Source organism: Protomyctophum bolini (genome assembly GCF_963924005.1).
Source record: "Protomyctophum bolini genome assembly, chromosome: 5".
In the NCBI taxonomy this organism is placed as follows: Eukaryota; Metazoa; Chordata; class Actinopteri; order Myctophiformes; family Myctophidae; genus Protomyctophum; species Protomyctophum bolini.
This window is the reverse complement of record NC_137866.1, coordinates 39,166,659-39,185,807: the sequence shown is the minus strand read 5'-3', so window position 1 is coordinate 39,185,807 and position 19,149 is coordinate 39,166,659. Positions and strand designations below refer to the sequence as shown.

Below are 19,149 nucleotides of genomic sequence, written 5' to 3'. Positions count from 1 at the left end.
AAAATACAAAAAATAAAATCACGTCGGTATAGGTAGCCTATAGCCAGGGATTCGCGAGGTAGTATCGATTTTTACCCGACTAGAGTAGAGGTGTCATTGAACTGCAGACGCGGTGCTTTTGCGGCGCCGCGTGGAAGCGCGATGATCAATTAGCGTCTCGTTGACTTATACCATTGTTCCCCCGTAAAGTGTGACATGTATTAAAATCATGCTATATTATCCTTGTTCCCAGAAATTACTTTTAACAGAAAGGGAGAAACGATAATGAGAAAGACAATCAATGTAACTTGGGCGTAAAGGGGAGGGAAAGAAAAGAGTTAAAAGTACCGCCCCTTGCTGTACTTCAGCAGATCAGCAGTTTAGTTTGTGCAGCTTGTGCTTTGGTTCAAGACAAGTTGATGATGGAGGAGAGGCTGATAGCACAGAGCAGCAGAGCACATGCAGCTACCCGGCTACTCAGGCGGCTGCAGTGCAGCCATAGATATACCGATAAGAAAGGCAAAGGCTAGCATATCCAGACCATCCAGACCTAAGATCCAGACCCATCAGCATGCAACTACAAATCACAGCTAATAAACACGCTATAATGCACCTAAACTAAACCATGTGAATGTGTTAGGCTATGACAAGGACACTAGGACAGCCATAAGCAGAATTATTTTGTAGATTCTATTTTGTACCTGGCTTTCATGGTTTCATAATCTATTTGTAGGCTACAATCTTATCTCTGACTCTTCAGTGTACTGGTAGGGCCGACCAACTCTCTCTCTCGACTGAGTCGACTCTGAATAATCATGATCACGTTATTTCTTTGTGTTAATTTATATATAGCCTTTATAATTAAATGAAATCAAACTGCCCCTGATTGCTGCACCCGCCCTGAAGGAACCCCCTCAGGCCTCAAAGTCTCCTGCGGTCCCCCCTGAGAAACACTAAAGCCAGAGCCAAGGTGGCTGTCTTTCACTAATACGGTAATTAAAGTTTATACCCCAAAGGCATTCCGCTCCCGTTATGTAAATAAAGTTATAATTTACATATCGCATCTGTGCGATCTTTGGGAAATGTAGTATTTGCTGTGAAAACAAAAAGGACGGGAAACGCCTACAGAACTACAAGTACCACAATTCCTCCTCTCTTCTGCCTGCCGTTTCCAAACAACCATCATGGCGTCGTGCGGCGACCAGAGCTCTATGGACCAGAGCGACAATGCTGGTGCTTCTGAAGAGCTGGGAGAGAGAAAGACAGGGGCGATATCTTTTGGATTCAGTAAAACTGTAAACAAACCCAAATTCTCCAGCAACAATGCTGTGAATGAGGATGATCGAGATTACTTGACCGGAGTTGATGGGAGGGAGCTGCAAAGGTCTGCTAACATGCTAATTTTTGCAATCGTTATTCTAACGTTGGGCATAATTATTTATTTGATCAAATATGTATTTGTACACACAAGACACAAGGAAGATGACCAGTGATGTTGGTGCCTTTCAAAATAGATACGTTTGTTCGTAGTAAAGCAAACAACGTATTACACATTTAGATAAAACGTTATGTACAGTAAAGTTGTGTAGACAGTAGACTACATATTACGCAACTGGGTTTGTGGGTTATCTGCTTTAATTTATTTATTATTATACTTGTTTTAAGCTACTGTCAGCCACTCTTAATGGACATAATTTGTCTACTGGCTATAGGTACAGTAACACAAGGGAAGCCAGCCATTCATTTAACGTATTCCAATTTCCATGTACACACTAGTACTACATAACACAGCCATAGATCACTCCTATTCCATCTGCATTAAAAGTGGTAGAGCTCTGTTTCTAGTACTCAACCCAATAATTTGTTGCTGTGACTTCGGGTTAACTATGTCATCTAGTTTCATATCCATTTAAAATGGTCTGGCAGAAAACGTGTATTTAGTCAATTATCTCCACTTTACCATGAGATTCACACAGACCACAATTCCTCCAGTGAGCACATAATGTATAATGGTGCACATGTATAGACACTAGACGGGTCACAGGTGTCATTAATTACTTTGCACCAACCAGTTGGACCTGCTGATTTGTGTGCCCCATATGTTTTTGCTCACTGGACGAAACGTGGTCCTGCAAAACTTCGAATCGCAGACGCAGGAGGGCATAGCTGTGTATTATTACAGTCATTCAAGGGATATGACTAGTTAACGTTATCCCTTTCTTACTGTCTTACTGACTGCTAGGCATGTCGTTTCAGTTCAAAGCCGAAGCCGGAGAAGCCGAAGGAACTCATTATTCCTCTAATTCAGAAGAACCGCTGGTGTCGGCCAGACAACGTCGAGGACAAAGCTGAGGACAAAGACATCCAGGGTCAAAGAAAGGATGACAAAACACAAACCACCGATCTCGAACCAGAAACTGTCGAATCCCAGGCCGTCAAAGAACTCATTGAAGGTGTGTGTGTGTGTGTGTGTGTGTGTGTGTGTGTGTGACTGTGTGTGACTGTGTGTGACTGTGTGTGTGCATCATGCATGGACATCTTAATCTATATATCTTGCATCTTTAGATTCCCGGAGGGAGCTTGAGAAGTGGGAGAATGGGCCTCAGACAGAATACAACCTCAGTATCCCTCTGCTGATGCAGAACCAAGCCCCACAAGGCTACGAGGATGGAGACCAGGTCAAGGTGGACTTACGTCCCGATTCTGTAAGTATCTGATACTGTATGTCCATGGGTTAGAAAAGATCTTGTCAGTTTATAGGAGCATGTTGTCATGTCCTGAACCTCAGCCATAGCTAACCAGAGTTATGAGTTAAAAAATGAACTAATTAAGCCTACCTAGCTACATTATTTCATTTTCATTTTAAAGTAGCCCCTTAATTGCTAACCACGCCCATTAAAAAAAATATGTTCTGGTGATTTGAAGTAATAATAAAACAAAATGAAAATCCAGAGTGTCAGGCTAGACATTTAGCTGACTGTTAAGAGGAACTTGGCAAAAGTAATCACAGACAGTATTGTAAGTAATCAGCGCTTACCTGATGTTGATATAATATTTGAGTGATGACTTGATGAAATTCTCTGAAGGTTGGCCCGCAGTGTGGTTTGGTGTAAGATGTTCATTGTTGAATGTCAGTCTTGTATCGTTCCCACTCGTCATCATGTGGCTTCATGGACCATCTTTCTCCATTTGCTTCCCTTGTTTTCCTCACTCATTCTTTTAAATGGATTTTCACACAAAAATCTAACTCTGAGCCTAATGATAAAATAAAAGAATGCTAGAACATTGTGAAGAACAGGGCAAAACATGAAGGGATACAAAATTCGTTTGTAGACCTGCTGTCCACTGAAATGTGAATAAAGGTCTAACCAGAGTAGATGAGTTGATAAAAAAATGTGCCAAGATTGAGAAATTGATGATATCATATCTCAGAATAAACAGAGTAATTTGCTAGAGAAGCATTTCCGAGTCATGTGAACATTCTCAGTAGCTGGTTGAATGCCAGGTAGACGGACTCGTTTCACTGGGAATGAAACTTGAGTGTGTGAAAGTGCTGACTGTAGAATATCTACAGTGACCAGCTAGAACCATACCCCTTTGTATATACCCATATGCATGAGTTACAGTGCAGTGCAGTTACAGTACAGTGCCGTTTGGGAGGCAGATCATGGTCTGCAGATTTCTCTCTACAGTAGAGATGCACAGAGGAGTAACTCTTTCTGAATTCTAGCAGTAGCCCCCCCTCATATCTTGTCCACACGACAAGAGTAATACAAATGACATGAATGAACCCACCCTGCCTGTGGTGTCGGCTTCACTTGAATCCATTTTTGTATGTTAACATGGCTTTGTGCTCTCAGCTTCACTTAGAGTGGGAGCCTGATTAACAAAGCGACTGGCATGTTTGGGGGGGTTGCAGTGCCATGCATCCATATTGCAGTTCCTGCCCGGTGCCTTTTTAGTCTGACAGCCTGGAACCAGAGGGTGGGTTGTAAGAACATCATCAGTAACTGCCAGTCGTAAATTCGTAATGGTGATTTTTTCCCCCCCCCGGCGCTACGGTATTTGAATTTTAAGTTCAAAATAATTAACTAGCCACACACTGTGGTACTGTGCTACGACCAAAAACACCACTGGTAACTGCTGTTCTGAACCTTTTTTTCCTCCTTTATTTACCCAGGGTAGTAGCTGAGCACAAGTGCTCATTTTCAGCAACGCCCTGCATATAGAAACACACAGACAGACACACACACATTAAAACCTGGGAGCTGACCAGTACAACCTCAGTCTTATACTGTTGGCCACTAAACGGCTCCACTGGAGCAGGTGGGGGTTCAGTGCCTTGCTCAAGGGCACTTCAGCGGTGTTGAAGGGGGAATCGAACCGGCAACCTTTCGGCAACACAGCGCTTCTCTAACCCTTAGGCCACCGCTGCCCACAAACTGACGCATAGCGTTTGTTTTTACGAATTGGGAGAATCCCATTTAACCCATAATATCAGTGGTTTTATAGTCATTTTGTCTTTTTAATGGGTTGTTGTGAATAGATGTTATTTCTGAGGGGCCTATGCCCAGCTTTGTCTGTCTGTGTGACTTTTAGCGATGATTTGATTGGCTGATCACCCCATAGCAATGATTTGATTGACTGAGCAAAGTACATATTGAGAGTATTTAAAAATCACACCCGTGTGAAGTGAGGGGCGCTCTTATCATCGTACATCATCATGGATCATCTCATACTAGCCAATCAGAATGCCTGTCACAAATTTATGTCGTATTTGGTAGACATTTGACCTAATTTCTCCTTTGATTGTCAATGGCAAATATTGAGATATGTGGGGACAAGATTTGGCAGACATTTGACCTAATTTCTCCTTTCATTGTCAATGGCAAATATTGAGACGTGTGTGGGGTCACCCATGTGATGAACATGTAAGATGACAACTGAATTTATGTGGTATTTAATGTAGCTGTATATCGTAGGGGCTAGCCAGAGATGCCAGAGCCATAGAGTAAGACAGAGTTACGCAAACTCTGTTCACTTCATGAGGTCAGTCCAATGGCAGCTCTTCTACATAGACTTCTATTGGTTTGTCCCTATTTGAGCCTTCAAATAGGAACAAATAGGAGTCTATGGGCTATGCGCGAGTACATGAACCACGTAACCGGGCTGTTTTCTGCTCCCTCAATATCGCAACTCTTCTATTAGATGGCTCTGATTCTAGCGCCCCTCAAAAATGAGGGCAGAAAATTGAAGATGCCAATTTTGATTGGACGTGATTAAAAACGCCATTGACATGGACAGAGTTTAATGTTTGTTTTGTCTGATAATTATGTCATAAAAGATGTGTATATATTGCACCCCTCACTTCACACGGGTGTTTTATGTTTTATGATTTTTTTAATGTAATGTAATGCTTTAATGTGTGTGTTTAGTTACTGTGTTTGTGTGTGCGCGCCAGTCTACAGAGGCAGATTATGAGAATGTTCCAGTTGAGGCTTATGGAATGGCCATGCTGAAGGGGATGGGCTGGAAGGCAGGGGAAGGAATTGGAAAAGGAACTTTTCAACAGTGAGTGTTCACTCTGACAAAATTCATGCTTCTTGTTAAATTACAGTACTGCTTATTCTCCTCTGAGTTTATTGCCAAGTTCATATTTCAAGTTTTACCACAAATTAACCCATTTTGACCTGAGATCAGATTCTAAAAATGTCTACATCCTGACAGTTTTCTGAAAAAGCTATGTTTCTGTCAGTTGTTTGATTTTTCAAAAATAGCAGAACTACAAGCTTGTAGATCTGCTATTTTTCAATGGCTAAAGCATAACATAATGCTAACACAAAAATGGGTTAAAAGCGGACAAGAGTAATTGCAACGATGCCCAAACAAATAGGTGTTAGCAAGACACCAGGGTCTAAAGGATAAAGTAGAGAGCTCTCCAACAACTGCAGATGTACTAGTTATATTTTATTAACATACTCTACCATACATATTGGTTAAAATCATGTTCACATAATGAAACTGACCCTAATTATCAAATTACATTACAATGCGGAACCATTTTAACCAGGTTAAGAATTCTACCAAACATGTCCTCTAGACAGGATGTTTGGATGTTTTACATCAAGTCATTGTCTTTATCAATTGAAATCCTTTTACATCACTGCACATGTTCAGCTGTCCATTTTATTGATTGAATGCTGTCCCTGTCCGATACAGAGACGTGAAGCCTATTGAACACCAGCTCCGACCGAAGGGTTTGGGTCTGGGAGCCGATCGTTCAGCAATCAAGGACCTGGAGCCCAGTAAACATCGACGGCCGCCCAAGCCTGGTGAGGAGAGGGATAAGGAGGAGACTCTGGAACTGGGGCCGGGGGGCTGTGTTCTGGTGCAATCTGGGGCACACAGAGACCTGTATGGAAAGGTAATGTACTCTCCATGCATCTACAGTATTTGCATCTATTGACCCATAAAATCCATACAGTCCAGCGATGCTAACAGGTTAATGGCAATAATTGGATTGAAGCATTGACAATGACATGCATAGCATTAGTGGGGTTAAGGTATTAACGCTGGTTTGCATGTTTACAAAAAAGTCAGATTTTAGTTGTATATATATTTTAGTTGTGTGTGTGTGTGTGTGTGTGTGTATATACAGTATATATATATATATATATATATATATATATATATATATATGTAGTATGTACTGTACATCAGTTGAAGTGTGATGTCTTTGAATGACTTAAGACAAGTATTCAAACAAATTAAGTAAAAGAACAAAACGTTTACGTGTCCAAATATATCCAAAGCAAGCGACACCATCGCGTGACTGATGTGGTATAAATTAAGCTTCCGTCTACATGTAAACGCACGGTTTTATTTGTTCTTCTCTTGGGCCATTCCTCATGTCTTGTACATGTGTTGATTGTGTTGTGTTGCAGATCGAGGGGTTGGATACAGACAATGCACGCGTTCTGGTGAAGCTCGCAATCGGTGGTCAAACTGCAACGATCAGTCAGTACGCTGTAAAACTGGTGGATCGCAAAGAATATGACAAATACAGCAGAGACCTCAGTAAGTAATCAGTCAGACAAAACATATTTCATGTGACATAATTGCTGTAATCTATTTCATGATAGATACCAGTAAGACGCCCTGAGGTGACGGCAGACTGATGGGTGAGCGCTGGCGCTTTCGCTTTGGCATGGGATTTCGGATCAACATATGGAATGAATTCTGTACTGGCCATATATGGAGCGTGTCTTGGGTGTACAGGGTTTGATGAGGTCAGATCAGCATATGGAATGTCAGAACAGGAAGGACAGGTGGGGAAGAATCAACATACTGTATGGAATGTCAGAACAGGTAAGCTCCATACATGGAGATGTAAGCGTTTGAGGTCAGATGTAGAGTTGCTGGCCGGCTCCATATATGCAGATCTAGGTGATGATCCAGTCTTCTCCATATATGGTTATCCAGGGTTTGATGAGGTCAGTGTCATATTTGGTGGCATGACGTGTCATGAGGTGTGACCATATATGGAGGCGTGGCTATAAATGAAGAAATTATTACATGATACACTACATTTATGTTGTTTTGCTCTTTTTAAAATATAATTAATTATTAAGGGCCGGGCATCCTTTTCTGCACATTAAGGATGTTTTGGCTGTTTCCCCTCCAGCCCAGCGACATTTGATCCTTCATGGGACACAAACACAGCTTTGATTTTGACAAACGCAGTATCACATAGGTGCTTTAGTCCAGTGGTTTGTGAGATTAGTTATGGACACACACAGACCTGCAAAGCCATGCCATGGAAGTTGCACTTCTTAGCAGATAGCATGGTGTTGGAATTGACAATTCTGCTTTTACTTTAGTAAATATTCAGCTATTGGTGTAGATTTTCGTCTTGCATAAACATTAAATTCCCATTGACAATGAATGGAGAATTTACGTCATACAATGTGTGAGCAAATGGCCACCTTCAACCTGGCATGTCTTTATAAAATGGGAATGAAATGTAGGGCTTAAGCGGTCAATAAATTGTAACAAAACAGGAGGAGATGCTGCAATGCTGCTGTGTTTCTGTGCCAAACAGGTCGCCTCGGTAACACCCACAAGGAGAAAGAGAGGGAGAAGGAGAAAGAACGAGAGAAGGAGCGACAGAGAAGGGAGCAGAAAGAGGACGATAGATTAAAACACAAGTCATCAGACAGAGAGCGTGATCGAGGAAAAGATGAGAGGAAAAGAAAACACAAGGATTCGAGTCATGAAAGGTAGGCTTTCAATAAATTATGTAAGGTTTTCATGTGCACTTGTTCATATTTTATTTAGAATACAAAACATATTTGCCATTAGAGATCAGTATGTATTTATTGAACATAGCATTACTTTGTTACAACCTGTATACAATTTCGCATAGTGATTAAGACCAAGAAGATAATGGCAAAATTCTATAATACTTAGCTGACTTATTTAGACTAATTTGATTCATCACTATACTACTGTATACTTAGTTGCCCGGGATCCCACAGGGCTCCATACCAGGTCAGCTAGTATTTCCCTCTACACCTCTGGCAAAAATAGCTGATATACAAGCTCGCAACGCATCACAGCATGTTGTGAGCTCTTTTCACCAAATGTTATCGCCAGAGTAGGGACGCTGGGTTTCAAGTTAAATGAATGCATCATTGAGCACATGAATACTGTTGTCTCCAGAGAGAAGCCCCCAGTGAAGGAAGCACGGCGACCCCCTGCTGCCCCCACCTGGCTCCAGAGAGACCTGAAAGTCCGCTTCATAGACAAGACTTTCAAAGGGGGCAAGTACTACAATGCAAAGGTATTTCTTTTTACATTTTCGGAAAGACTATTGTTAACTACAATATGCCTCCAATATGACCATGGATATGCTCTAAAAGTGTATCATATTTCATTTCAGCTGGTCTTTAAATGTTGCATGGATATTTTATTGTTTTCCCACAGATGCGTATAGAGGACGTCCTGACGCCGGACGTGTGCGTGTGTCGAACTGAAGAAGGCAGATTCGTGGATGGTGAGTTGAGGACATCACCACCTAAAAGCCTTATTGCTTGTTGGCAAATAAAAATGTAGCTATTGGCTGTTGTTATTTTAAAGTCAGTTGATTAACCCGACATGTATGATGTTGTAGATGTGAAACATTCCATGCTGGAGACCATCGTGCCAAAGAATGACTCGGACAGCATCATGGTGGTGTTGGGTGAACACAGGGGACAGGTGAGCAGATAATCCTGTTCTGTGGTTTGACATTTAACCACTTTGAATCTGAGGCATGTCATGGCTTGTACGTATATTGGCTATTTTTGCTCTTTTGTGAAAATATGAGGTCTAAAAGGGGTGTAATATGTATTCTATTTTGTGTATTTTCACTTTAAAAATATATTCAGCAATCCTTGTTCAGTCAAAGAAGGGGCCTCTCCTTAATACATTTTCAGGCCGGGATATGGAAAATTGGAAGTGCTGAAACAAAACAAAAAAAGCTTCTGTTCACTAAAGAACTGGAGAGAAGCGGAGACCCCTATTACTGACACACTATATGAATAATTACTATCAGAATATAGAGCTTCAACCTTTTCACCAAAAAACTCTTTCAACCAATAAATGTCACTTATTTTAGTGGTTAATAAAGTGTAATGTTCTTCATAGCCAGTGGAAACCAGACAAATATGCCACAGGAACAAAAATGCCCTGGGCAGATATAGGTCTGGCACTCCTGTTTTAATTAAAATTCCCATACCCTAGAGTTGCGGGTGACCAATCAGAGGACCACTATTCAAAGTGATGTTGGAATGTGTTTGTAACAGACCCTTGGAAATGAAACTTCCACACCAAAAAGTTCCAGACTAATATCCACGGAGTGATATTAGTCAAGGCTATGTCTTCATTCATTCAATTCCTGTCCTAGAGATGAGGATTTGAATTTGTGTTTTAGGTGGGTCGTATTCTGCAGCGTGACAGGGACCGATGCAAAGCCATGGTACAACTAGACCGCTATGAAGAGAAGGTGTTCACCCTCGATTATGACAATATTTGTCACTACGTTGGAGCTGTTGACCACTGACCGGCATTCATCTCCATTAAAAAAAGAAAATGGAATTCATATTTTGTTTTGTGGTATTGCAATTTTGTAATGTGTAATAGTAGTTGTCTGTGTTTTTATACAATGTACCATCTAATGCAAATAAATATGAATTTCATTACACAATCTAATTTATTAGCAAAATCCATCCTCAAGTCAAAAGTAACAATGAGGTAACTTCAAGGTCATGATACAGGGGGTCATATTTACAACTGTACTAAAAATAAACAAACATGGATTCACTGGTGTTACAGTTGAGTATCCAGACATTAAAGCAGCACTGTGTAACTTTCTTCAATCTCCCAGATACAGGATCTGACATGTTGACCTGATGGTCAATAAATCCCCTGAGCAAAGATTTCAGCGCTTATGCAGGAAACCAGGTTAAATCCAGGGTAAAGAAGAAAGTTACAGTGCAGCATATATATATAGCCCACTGCACACCCACTTCAGAATGCACATCAAAGCTACAATCTGAGTCAGTTAAACAAAACATTTTAACCAATCTGTATAAAGAATGTTAATACAACTAGTACATCTGCAGTGGTCGGAGGTGGTCTCCCTAATCTCCAGACGTTTACCACCCTTGTCAGGTAGGACACACTCACCGGTTGACCATGTCAGTTATGTAAAGCACCAGATTAGAGACTGGATGCGTCGCTATCATGTAGGGATGAATATACAAGTTGATAAAGCATTGGTTCATGGCCAAGCCGTGCTTCCTTATGCATGTATGTCTATTGAAGCAGGAGGTACACATCCACAACTAAAATCATAACTCAATGCATTCTCAAGAGGTTTGGTTTGTTACAGATGCAGTTAGGAATGGATATAGGATACTTAAAAGTAAAAATTTGTTTTCATTTCAAAACACCTTATCTAACTTGAATGATTATGAAACCGAAACATGTTTAATCTCAGGTACTTGTATATAAACAGACATATTTTTCATAGTCGGTTTATGGCCAGATTCCCCTGCCACTATGATGTACGACCCGAGTGGCCTATGTAGCGTCCGTCTATGTGAATTGTGTATGGTTATGGTTACAACTCTGTCCAGTGAGGGAGACAACAGACAAAATTGAGGAGTTGTGTGATTGTTGAACAAAGAGGAGTCATGGTTCTGTTGGTTCTTGAGTTCTGGTCACTCCGGTGGTGGTTTATTTGCTGCGTTGGCTCTGAGGACGGCACCTGGGCTGGGATACGGACGCTGCTGGAACAGAGGCCCTGCCGCTGTGGTGTCTGCACCCGTCTTGGCCTCGTTACGCTTGGGCAAGCCAGTGGACCACGTGCCCCTATAACCAAGAAAGGATGGTATTCATACAGCATGGCAACTGGTCAAAAGGTTTGTGTCAAGTGATTAATAAATTATAATGCAAGCTGTGGTTTAGCGATCTATACTTTGTGTTTAGGTTTAACCAATTTTCCTCTGGCATATCATCACCATTAGAAAATTTTTATTTATGAAAATAGGGCTTAAATAGTTTTGTTTTTTTTAAGAATAAAAGGTGAGGTCAGCTAGCTTCCTCATTACCTTGGAGCATCAGAATAAGCACTAGGATCCATTGGGTCCATCTCATCATCTTTCCTTCCTGAAACATAGATAACAATTCCAGGTATGTATATATACAATCACAGTAATTGAAAACATGCTGTTCAGCAGAACATGGATGTAGCCTGGGCACCATTTCATTTCGGTATATGATCCCGGCTGGAGCCGGATGATATGCTTACGTCATGTTGTAGGCAATGGTTTGCCTACAACTAAAAGCAATAAAAGCTGAGAGGGAAAAGGAAGTTGTCGCCGCCTGTTCCGACTACAAAACAATACTACAACATGACGTAACCACATCATCCGGCCCCAGGCGGGATCATACGGACTTTTGAAACAGAGACCAGGCTTTCCTCCGAGGCGGTGGAAAGCCTGGTGAGGCGAGGTTAACATGGATGTAACTCAGTTACAGTAACTGATACCTCCTCGCTTATTCTTGCCGTAGGGAGCGATGTCCTCTCTCCTCTGCTTCCTTCTGTCTCTGCCGTCATCTCTGTCTACTAGTCGTTCTCTCTGCTCCCGTTCCCTCTCTTTATTCTCCCGCTCTCTGTCTCTGACATCTGGCTTCTCAAACGGCCGCTCGACTCTGTCCTCTGCTCCCTCCACTGGTAGGAACCAACATGACCTCAACATTTAAAACAATTATTCTAAATTCTCCAGTTTTCTGAAATAAATATTTTCACGATTTTTCAAAAATAGCGGACCTACAAGTTCATAGCGCGCCACTCGGTAGCACGCTATGAGCTTGTAGATCTGCTATTTTTCAATCGCTAAATTATAACAATGTTTAAAACACAAAAAAAGGGGTTCCCACCCAAAATGGGTTAATCCCATGAACCCCAGCGTCCATATTCTGGGCTAATTGTCCTAATTGTGACATGTGAACTTTCTTTTTGTCCCTTTTCTTTTAAGCTATTTTCACTGGAGAGATTTGGTGTAGATACACAAGGAGTCAGTAGAGTTTTAGTAGTTAACAATGAAAAACACATCCTAGTAATTAAAGACCAAGAAATACAAGACAGATCAACATCGATCAACTAGCTCCTGTTTGAAGAACTTGATTACAGCTCCATGAAGTTTCAAGCACAAAGCTCTGTCTCACACTTTTGCTATAAATGTCACTCTTACTCTAATAAAATTCCTCAAATGTTTAAAATATTGCATTGCCAATACTGGAAAGTTGAAACATTTGACAACTTTTTAAACACTTTCAAGCAATGACTAGTTTTGTGATGAGTAGCAGTTCATGTGGTTGAGAGAAAGACATCTAAATAATGCAGTTATAATCAAAATGATGTTTTTGCAGTATGAATGAGTTTATAAGGTCATACTGTACCCCTCAGCTTCTTGGCAGGTTTTGTTATGACAGAAGTTGGGTCGGTTGGGGACAGCCAGGCCACCAAATCTGTTTCCACATTCCAGTAGTAAGGGAGGCCACTGTGGATTGTAATTTGCAGTCATGAAGGTACAGCAGTAAAAGAGTTGCTGGTTGTGTTGTGAATACCGATCAAGAAAATAGCAAACAGAACATTCAGCTCCATATAGATGATTTATTAACCTCACCAACTTTTTCTTTGTCAAGCTGTTTCTATATGGAGCTGGGTGTCTTATAACATGTGTTTGATGTCACCAACAGATGTGATCAAACACATTCCTTCAAATAGAGCTACATGTTTAAAATGGTCAATGTCGGCTATTTACACAAAGGAAAGTCAGTCAGACTTTAATTATTTAATCATACATGAGAAATGCTTATACCCAATGCAAAAAACAACCATGAAACTAAAATGGAATAAACCAAAATTTAACAAACTTAATTTTTACAAAGTAGTAATTTCAAGGAAATAAAAATGTAAACTCTAAATGTGCCTTGAAAACTAACTCGAGCAACTACATTTAAATTGAAAAATAAAAACAAATTAAAATAATTGGCAACATTCTTATCATCCAAGTCATTCTTGTGTGCAAAGATAATACAAGTGTATTGTGTTGATAATCAGATAAAAGGATTATACGGCCATCACTTACCAAACAGGGTCAAATACTTTGTACCAGTTTAGTGGTAAACTTTCTAATCTGGTGGCCTCATAATCAACATTGTTATCATCATAGTCCTCTGCAATGATCTCCTCATCACCATCTAGATGGATGAGCACAAAATCATCAAATGTTAGGTAAATGTTATGTTTACATGAAAGCCTAACACGTTAAGGCTTTGTCAGATCGCAGGTGAACCGGATTTCTCAAATGTGATCTTTAGAACTAACTCATTGTCCACAATGTTATTTGCAAGTGATCAGGTCGGATTTGTGTATTCAGACATCGTCAACCTATCTGCATTGGTTGCTGTGTATAATTTACAGTATATCGGACGATGGTGTAAATTGCCGAAAATAGCAGATTAACAAGCTCAATGTGCAGCATCGCAACAAGTTGTCAGCTTGTAGATCTGTTATTTTCAGTGAGCGACACTGTTTTACGATGAAATATGATAGGCTTCAGTGTCCGAAGACCACAGCCCAGACACAACTCTTTTTTTCTTTTTTTAAAAAGATTTGTTTTAGGCTTTTCTGCCTTTATTGAATTTGATAGTATCAAGTGAAGATAGACAGGAAAGAGGGAGAGAGAGAAGGGGAGAGACACGCAGCAAAGGTCGTCATGAACGGGACTCGTACACGCGACACGCTGTCGAGCCAAAGCCTATATGTGGCATGCGCCTGGACCACTTGGCCAGCGGGCGCCCCCCAGACACAGCTTGACATCAGTTTTGAATCGTATTTCAAACCACCTAGAAATGTGGCTCAAATATGATAAGCAAAAATCTTCCATTGTGTTTTCTTGCTGTTCTTCAGACTTGTTCAGCTTCAAACCAATCTGGATAGGCCAAATATTTGGTTTGGACTGCCAGTCTTGACACAGCAAGTCATAATTACACCTTCTTACACATGGCTACCTTGATCTGTCGGCTTCACAATTCCTCTCTTGGCCAAGCGAGCCAACAACGCTGGAGGCAGAGGCATCCTGCAGAAAAGATAAACATTAGACAAGATGCAAACAGCAGGACAACAAAGTCAGTCATTTTCAACTGCCAAATTCAGCAGTCAATCTGGACATTTTGGCAGTAAACTGGTTTGGTTACATACATGCTATGTGGCTAGTTTTGCTGACATACTTTCTACCAAAAGTCAATATTTGCCACCACTTGTCTGGTGGTTTTGATTGATTGATTGATGTATTTATTAACAGTTTAGAGAATTACAGTACATTTCAAGCACAACTCAATAGTCAATACAAAACTGTTAACTGTGGACGACACCATAAAGCATTACACTTGTTTACAATAGGGTTCACCATGTTAAATTCATCATAACATTTGTTTCATAACAATTCAACATAGTAGACATATGACTTATGACCAACTTTCTGTCAAGAAATTTCGTTTGTGTGTTAGCTGAGGGGTACCTCATAGGGGGACCTTATAAACTCATTCATACTGCAAAAACATCATTTTGATTATAACTGCATTATTTAGATGTCTTTCTCTCAAACACAAGAACTGCTACTCATCACAAAACTAGTGTTGGAGTTGGTAAGCACTCGTTTTTATTAACGGGTCGTGCTGCTGCCTCCTGCATTATGTGCAAATTCGAAACAGGTGGTACGCAATACGCAGGCAGGACTGTTCAGCGACTTCGACGGGCGCTTCCAAACTCCAATAGTTAGAAATAGAAAAAAAAATCTTCTCGACAGAAAGTACAAAGTAGCTCATAACATGTCTACAGTGGATTTATGAAACAGACGTGTTGCCGTTTGAAAGAGGATAATTTAAGCTTTCCCTACACAGCTGCAATGTTGGTGAGTTTAACGTCGTTTACAAGCAGATTTTTCAACAAAAACCTAGTGTTGCATATTGCGGCTAATATTGTCATTATCTTTTTATGTCAATGCATCATGGTTCTGGAGTCTCTGGATTGGCCTGGGTAGTCTTAACACTATATTGTTTTGCATCATTTAAAACAGCCATAGCCTGTATCATGTCATATTATGTCTATGCATTGTTGTATGTTAGCACTTAGCAGCCATTTATAGCATCCAAGTTGCTTGTAGCCCTAGAATGGCTACGAGTATGATATGCATGCTAAATTGCTTGCAAGCTAACCCGCAATATGGGGCTGCATACTTGCAGCTAACACCGCACAACATTGTAATATCTGGTGCACTAAATGATTGCCTTCATCAGTCTGTTGCTATAGATAAAATACAATACTTTTTTCAACACATTGAAGAGCGTCGCACAGGACAAACACCCCGGATGTTCCACACCAGCTACTATTCACTACTACTCCGCAGCTATCTCCCACTGTGCATTAGTATAATCACGATCACGTGATAGAATATCTTCATGAATTGATGTGCCGAAGTGTAAAAGGTTAACATGTTACCTTGCTCAACGAATTACCAAACGAACACACCGTGAATAACAATTGTAAACGCCATATAACACGGTTCATGCAAGACCGAAAGCACACACTCGTTTCTCTTTGCCTTTGCGCACAATGATGACGTGACGTCGCCCCCCCCCCCCCCCCCCATAGAGTATTAAAGGGATAGTTCATATTTTTTGAATGGCTTGCCATTAATATAGTGGTTGCAACTGTATTAATTGACCCCTCTATAACACTGTGTGATAGAGGGGTCAACATTCTTGGCCTCATCCTTTTTTCCATGTACCTCCTCCCTCCGGGTTTGATTTTTGAGGGGCCCTCTGCCCCCTCCTATATTCAGCTATTATAGATTTCCGTCACAAACATTAAATTCCAATTGACAATGAATGGAGAATTTTACATCATAGTGTCTATTTTTGAGGGGCGCTAGCCCCTCCTATAGACTATACAGCTTTTTGTCCATAAACTTGTGTGCCGTGTAACATGTTTGTTTTAAAAATGCCATTGACAATGAAGGGGAACCCTAACCCTGAACCTAACTCTATAATCTAACATCAGTACTAAAACTATACATAACCTCAGTAAAACTATGCCTGCCTGGGAGCCAATCAGACACATGGTAAGGCGGGTGGGTCCTGGATCCTGGAACGTTGGTGGAATCCTGAAATGTTGGTGGCATTCCAAATTGCGCGCCTGTGACACCTCCTCTCTGGATCTGGGCCCCTCTACAGCCATTTTTAAAACCGGTGGTCATTTTAAGTTTAAGTTTTAACTCTGTTCCAACTTTTATCAGCTGAGGTTGTTAGCCAAAGTCTAGTCTGCTGTAAACTTTTTTGATTTTGAACGTCTTATCTATGCTTTTATCTCAACCGACTCGACTACTGTAATGCACTTTAACTTAAGCCTGTCACGCCCAAGTTAGTCCAAAACGCGGCAGCTCGCCACTTCAGGGGCAAGGAAGTATGATCAGTTCACATCTCCGGGCAGGTGTTTGTTGACAGTACCCCTGACAACAGGTTGCTGACGTTGAATGCCTGCGCAAATCAGCATAGTTTAGAATGCAATGTAACATTTGTGTTGTGAGTGATGTCAGACCAGAGTCACACGTTCAGCTTGTAATAATATATAAAATGTGAAAATGAGAGTAACATCTTCCAGCTCAACAAAAATCCCTTTCTGGTCCAGTCCTTTCCACTTACATCTCCATTCCTAATGTCCCAATCTTCAGAGACTCCGGTTTTCTCCTGTTCTGAGTGTCCATATGCTTTCACATTCACATCTCGGATCTTCCTCGATAAACACATGAAGAGGAGCCACAAAGACCTCTACTTCCAAATGCAAAGAAATGGACAGATCACCTCGGCAGCCTTCCAGCAAGTAACCAGCTCTGTAACCAGCCTGAACCAAGGAGAAGACGCAGAATGCAAACCAAGATCCAATGATCAACAGTCTGCCAAAACTCAGAAAGGAGAAGTAAAGAAAACTCACAAATGTAAACAGTGTGACAAGAGTTTCAGTCATTTAAGTACTCTTAACAGACACCAACCTGTGCACACTGGAGAAAAACCTTTCCACTGTAAACAGTGTGACATGAGTTTCAGTCATTTAAGCACTCTTAACAGACACCAGTGTCTCCACACTGGAGAAAAAACATTCCACTGCAAACAGTGTGACAAGTGTTTCAGTCAGCGAAGTCACCTGAAGACACACCAGAACATCCACACTGGAGAAAAACCTTTCCACTGTCAACACTGTGACAAGAGTTTTAATGTGTTAAGTAACCTGAAGACTCACCGGCGTTGCCACACCGGGGAAAAGCCTTTCCAATGCAAACATTGCGGCAAGAGTTTTGGCTCGTCAAGCAACTTCAAGGCACACCAACGTCAACACACGGGTGAAAGACCTTTCCGCTGTAAACATTGTGACAAGAGTTTTGGCGCGTCAAGCAACTTGAAGACACACCAGCGTATCCACACAGGAGAAAGACCTTTCCAGTGTAAACATTGTGACAAGAGTTTCAGTGAGTCAGGGAACCTGAGGACACACCAGCGTATCCACACAGGAGAAAGACCTTTCGACTGTAAACAGTGTGGAAAGAGTTTTGGCGCGTCAAGCAACTTGAAGGCACACCAGCGTCAACACACTGGTGAAAGACCTTTCCGCTGTAAACATTGTGACAAGCGTTTTGGCGCGTCAAGCAACTTGAAGGCACACCAACGTCAACACACTGGTGAAAAACCTTTCGGCTGTAAACATTGTGACAAGAGTTTCAGTCTGTCGAGTAACCTGAAGACACACCAGCACCTTCATATTGGGGAACAACCTTTCAGCTGCGCACAGTGTGACAAGAGTTTCAATGAGTCAGGAAGTCTCAGGAGACACCAACGTGTCCACACTTCACAACTCTGCCCATCAGAGGGTGCTGAAACAAGCACACACAAAAAAATCACACTCATATGAAGTGTGCATGGTAATGTCTGTAAAGTGCTCTAAACAAACAACAATAATTAAAAGACTTGTCAAGCTTGGCTTGTGCATCACAGATGACCCAATGTGCAGTGCCGAGTGGGAATTTGGTTGAACCCTGTCCCCTGCTGCCCATTTAATGCCCATATATGGAGTTCCCTTATGTCATCAATATGATTTCATAGTATAATATACTGGACCCTAACTAAGTAGGCTACTATAATAAGTGAGGGGGCCATGTTTTGTCATTTACTTTATTCATTTCTTTTTAGTAATTCTTTTTGACGTTTTAGTCTCCTCCGGCCTCTTCCTGGAGGAGGTTATTTTCCAAAATAATATGGAAAAATAAATGAAAACAGTAAATAATGTATTAGAAGGACAATATCAGTAACCAGAAAAAAGTTTGGGTGTTTTTGATGAATCTATCATGGTTAAAATCGAATTCAAAGTTATAATGGCCGGGTTTGTATAGGAAGGGGTCGGGGCAGCAAAAAGGAATATCAAATATCTAAATACTGAATCAAGTAACTGTCTGGGATGTTCACATAAGCCTGTTTTATCTGATTGATGTCCCATGTTTGTTTTAC

The 19,149-nt window shown here is 41.0% G+C and overlaps 2 protein-coding genes across 3 annotated transcripts; one reads left to right on the top strand and one right to left on the bottom strand.

The window, feature by feature from the left end:
* Positions 1-1,158: 1,158 nt before the first annotated feature.
* gpkow (G patch domain and KOW motifs) lies at positions 1,159-10,107 on the top strand. Of its 2 annotated transcripts, none has more exons than XR_013964078.1 (11): positions 1,159-1,363; positions 2,236-2,432; positions 2,545-2,684; positions 5,441-5,550; positions 6,199-6,403; positions 6,924-7,056; positions 8,081-8,258; positions 8,701-8,801; positions 8,965-9,034; positions 9,152-9,237; positions 9,953-10,008. XR_013964078.1 is itself a non-coding variant. In XM_080763904.1 (11 exons), the coding sequence occupies exons 1-11, from the start codon at positions 1,164-1,166 to the stop codon at positions 10,079-10,081; spliced, it is 1,569 nt and encodes a 522-aa protein (XP_080620030.1). In that variant the 5' UTR covers positions 1,159-1,163; the 3' UTR covers positions 10,082-10,107. The 2 variants fall into 2 exon arrangements, 1 of the variants encoding a protein (XP_080620030.1); XM_080763904.1 differs by having other exon boundaries at positions 8,701-8,821; positions 9,953-10,107.
* A 105-nt stretch (positions 10,108-10,212) lies between these two features.
* Positions 10,213-16,203, bottom strand: pqbp1 (polyglutamine binding protein 1). The gene is made up of 7 exons (XM_080763907.1): positions 16,094-16,203; positions 14,605-14,672; positions 13,680-13,791; positions 12,988-13,088; positions 12,074-12,256; positions 11,634-11,691; positions 10,213-11,394 (listed from the first exon to the last, which is right to left on the bottom strand). The coding sequence occupies exons 2-7, from the start codon at positions 14,669-14,671 to the stop codon at positions 11,244-11,246; spliced, it is 672 nt and encodes a 223-aa protein (XP_080620033.1). The 5' UTR covers position 14,672; positions 16,094-16,203; the 3' UTR covers positions 10,213-11,243.
* Between the last annotated feature and the right edge of the window lie 2,946 nt (positions 16,204-19,149).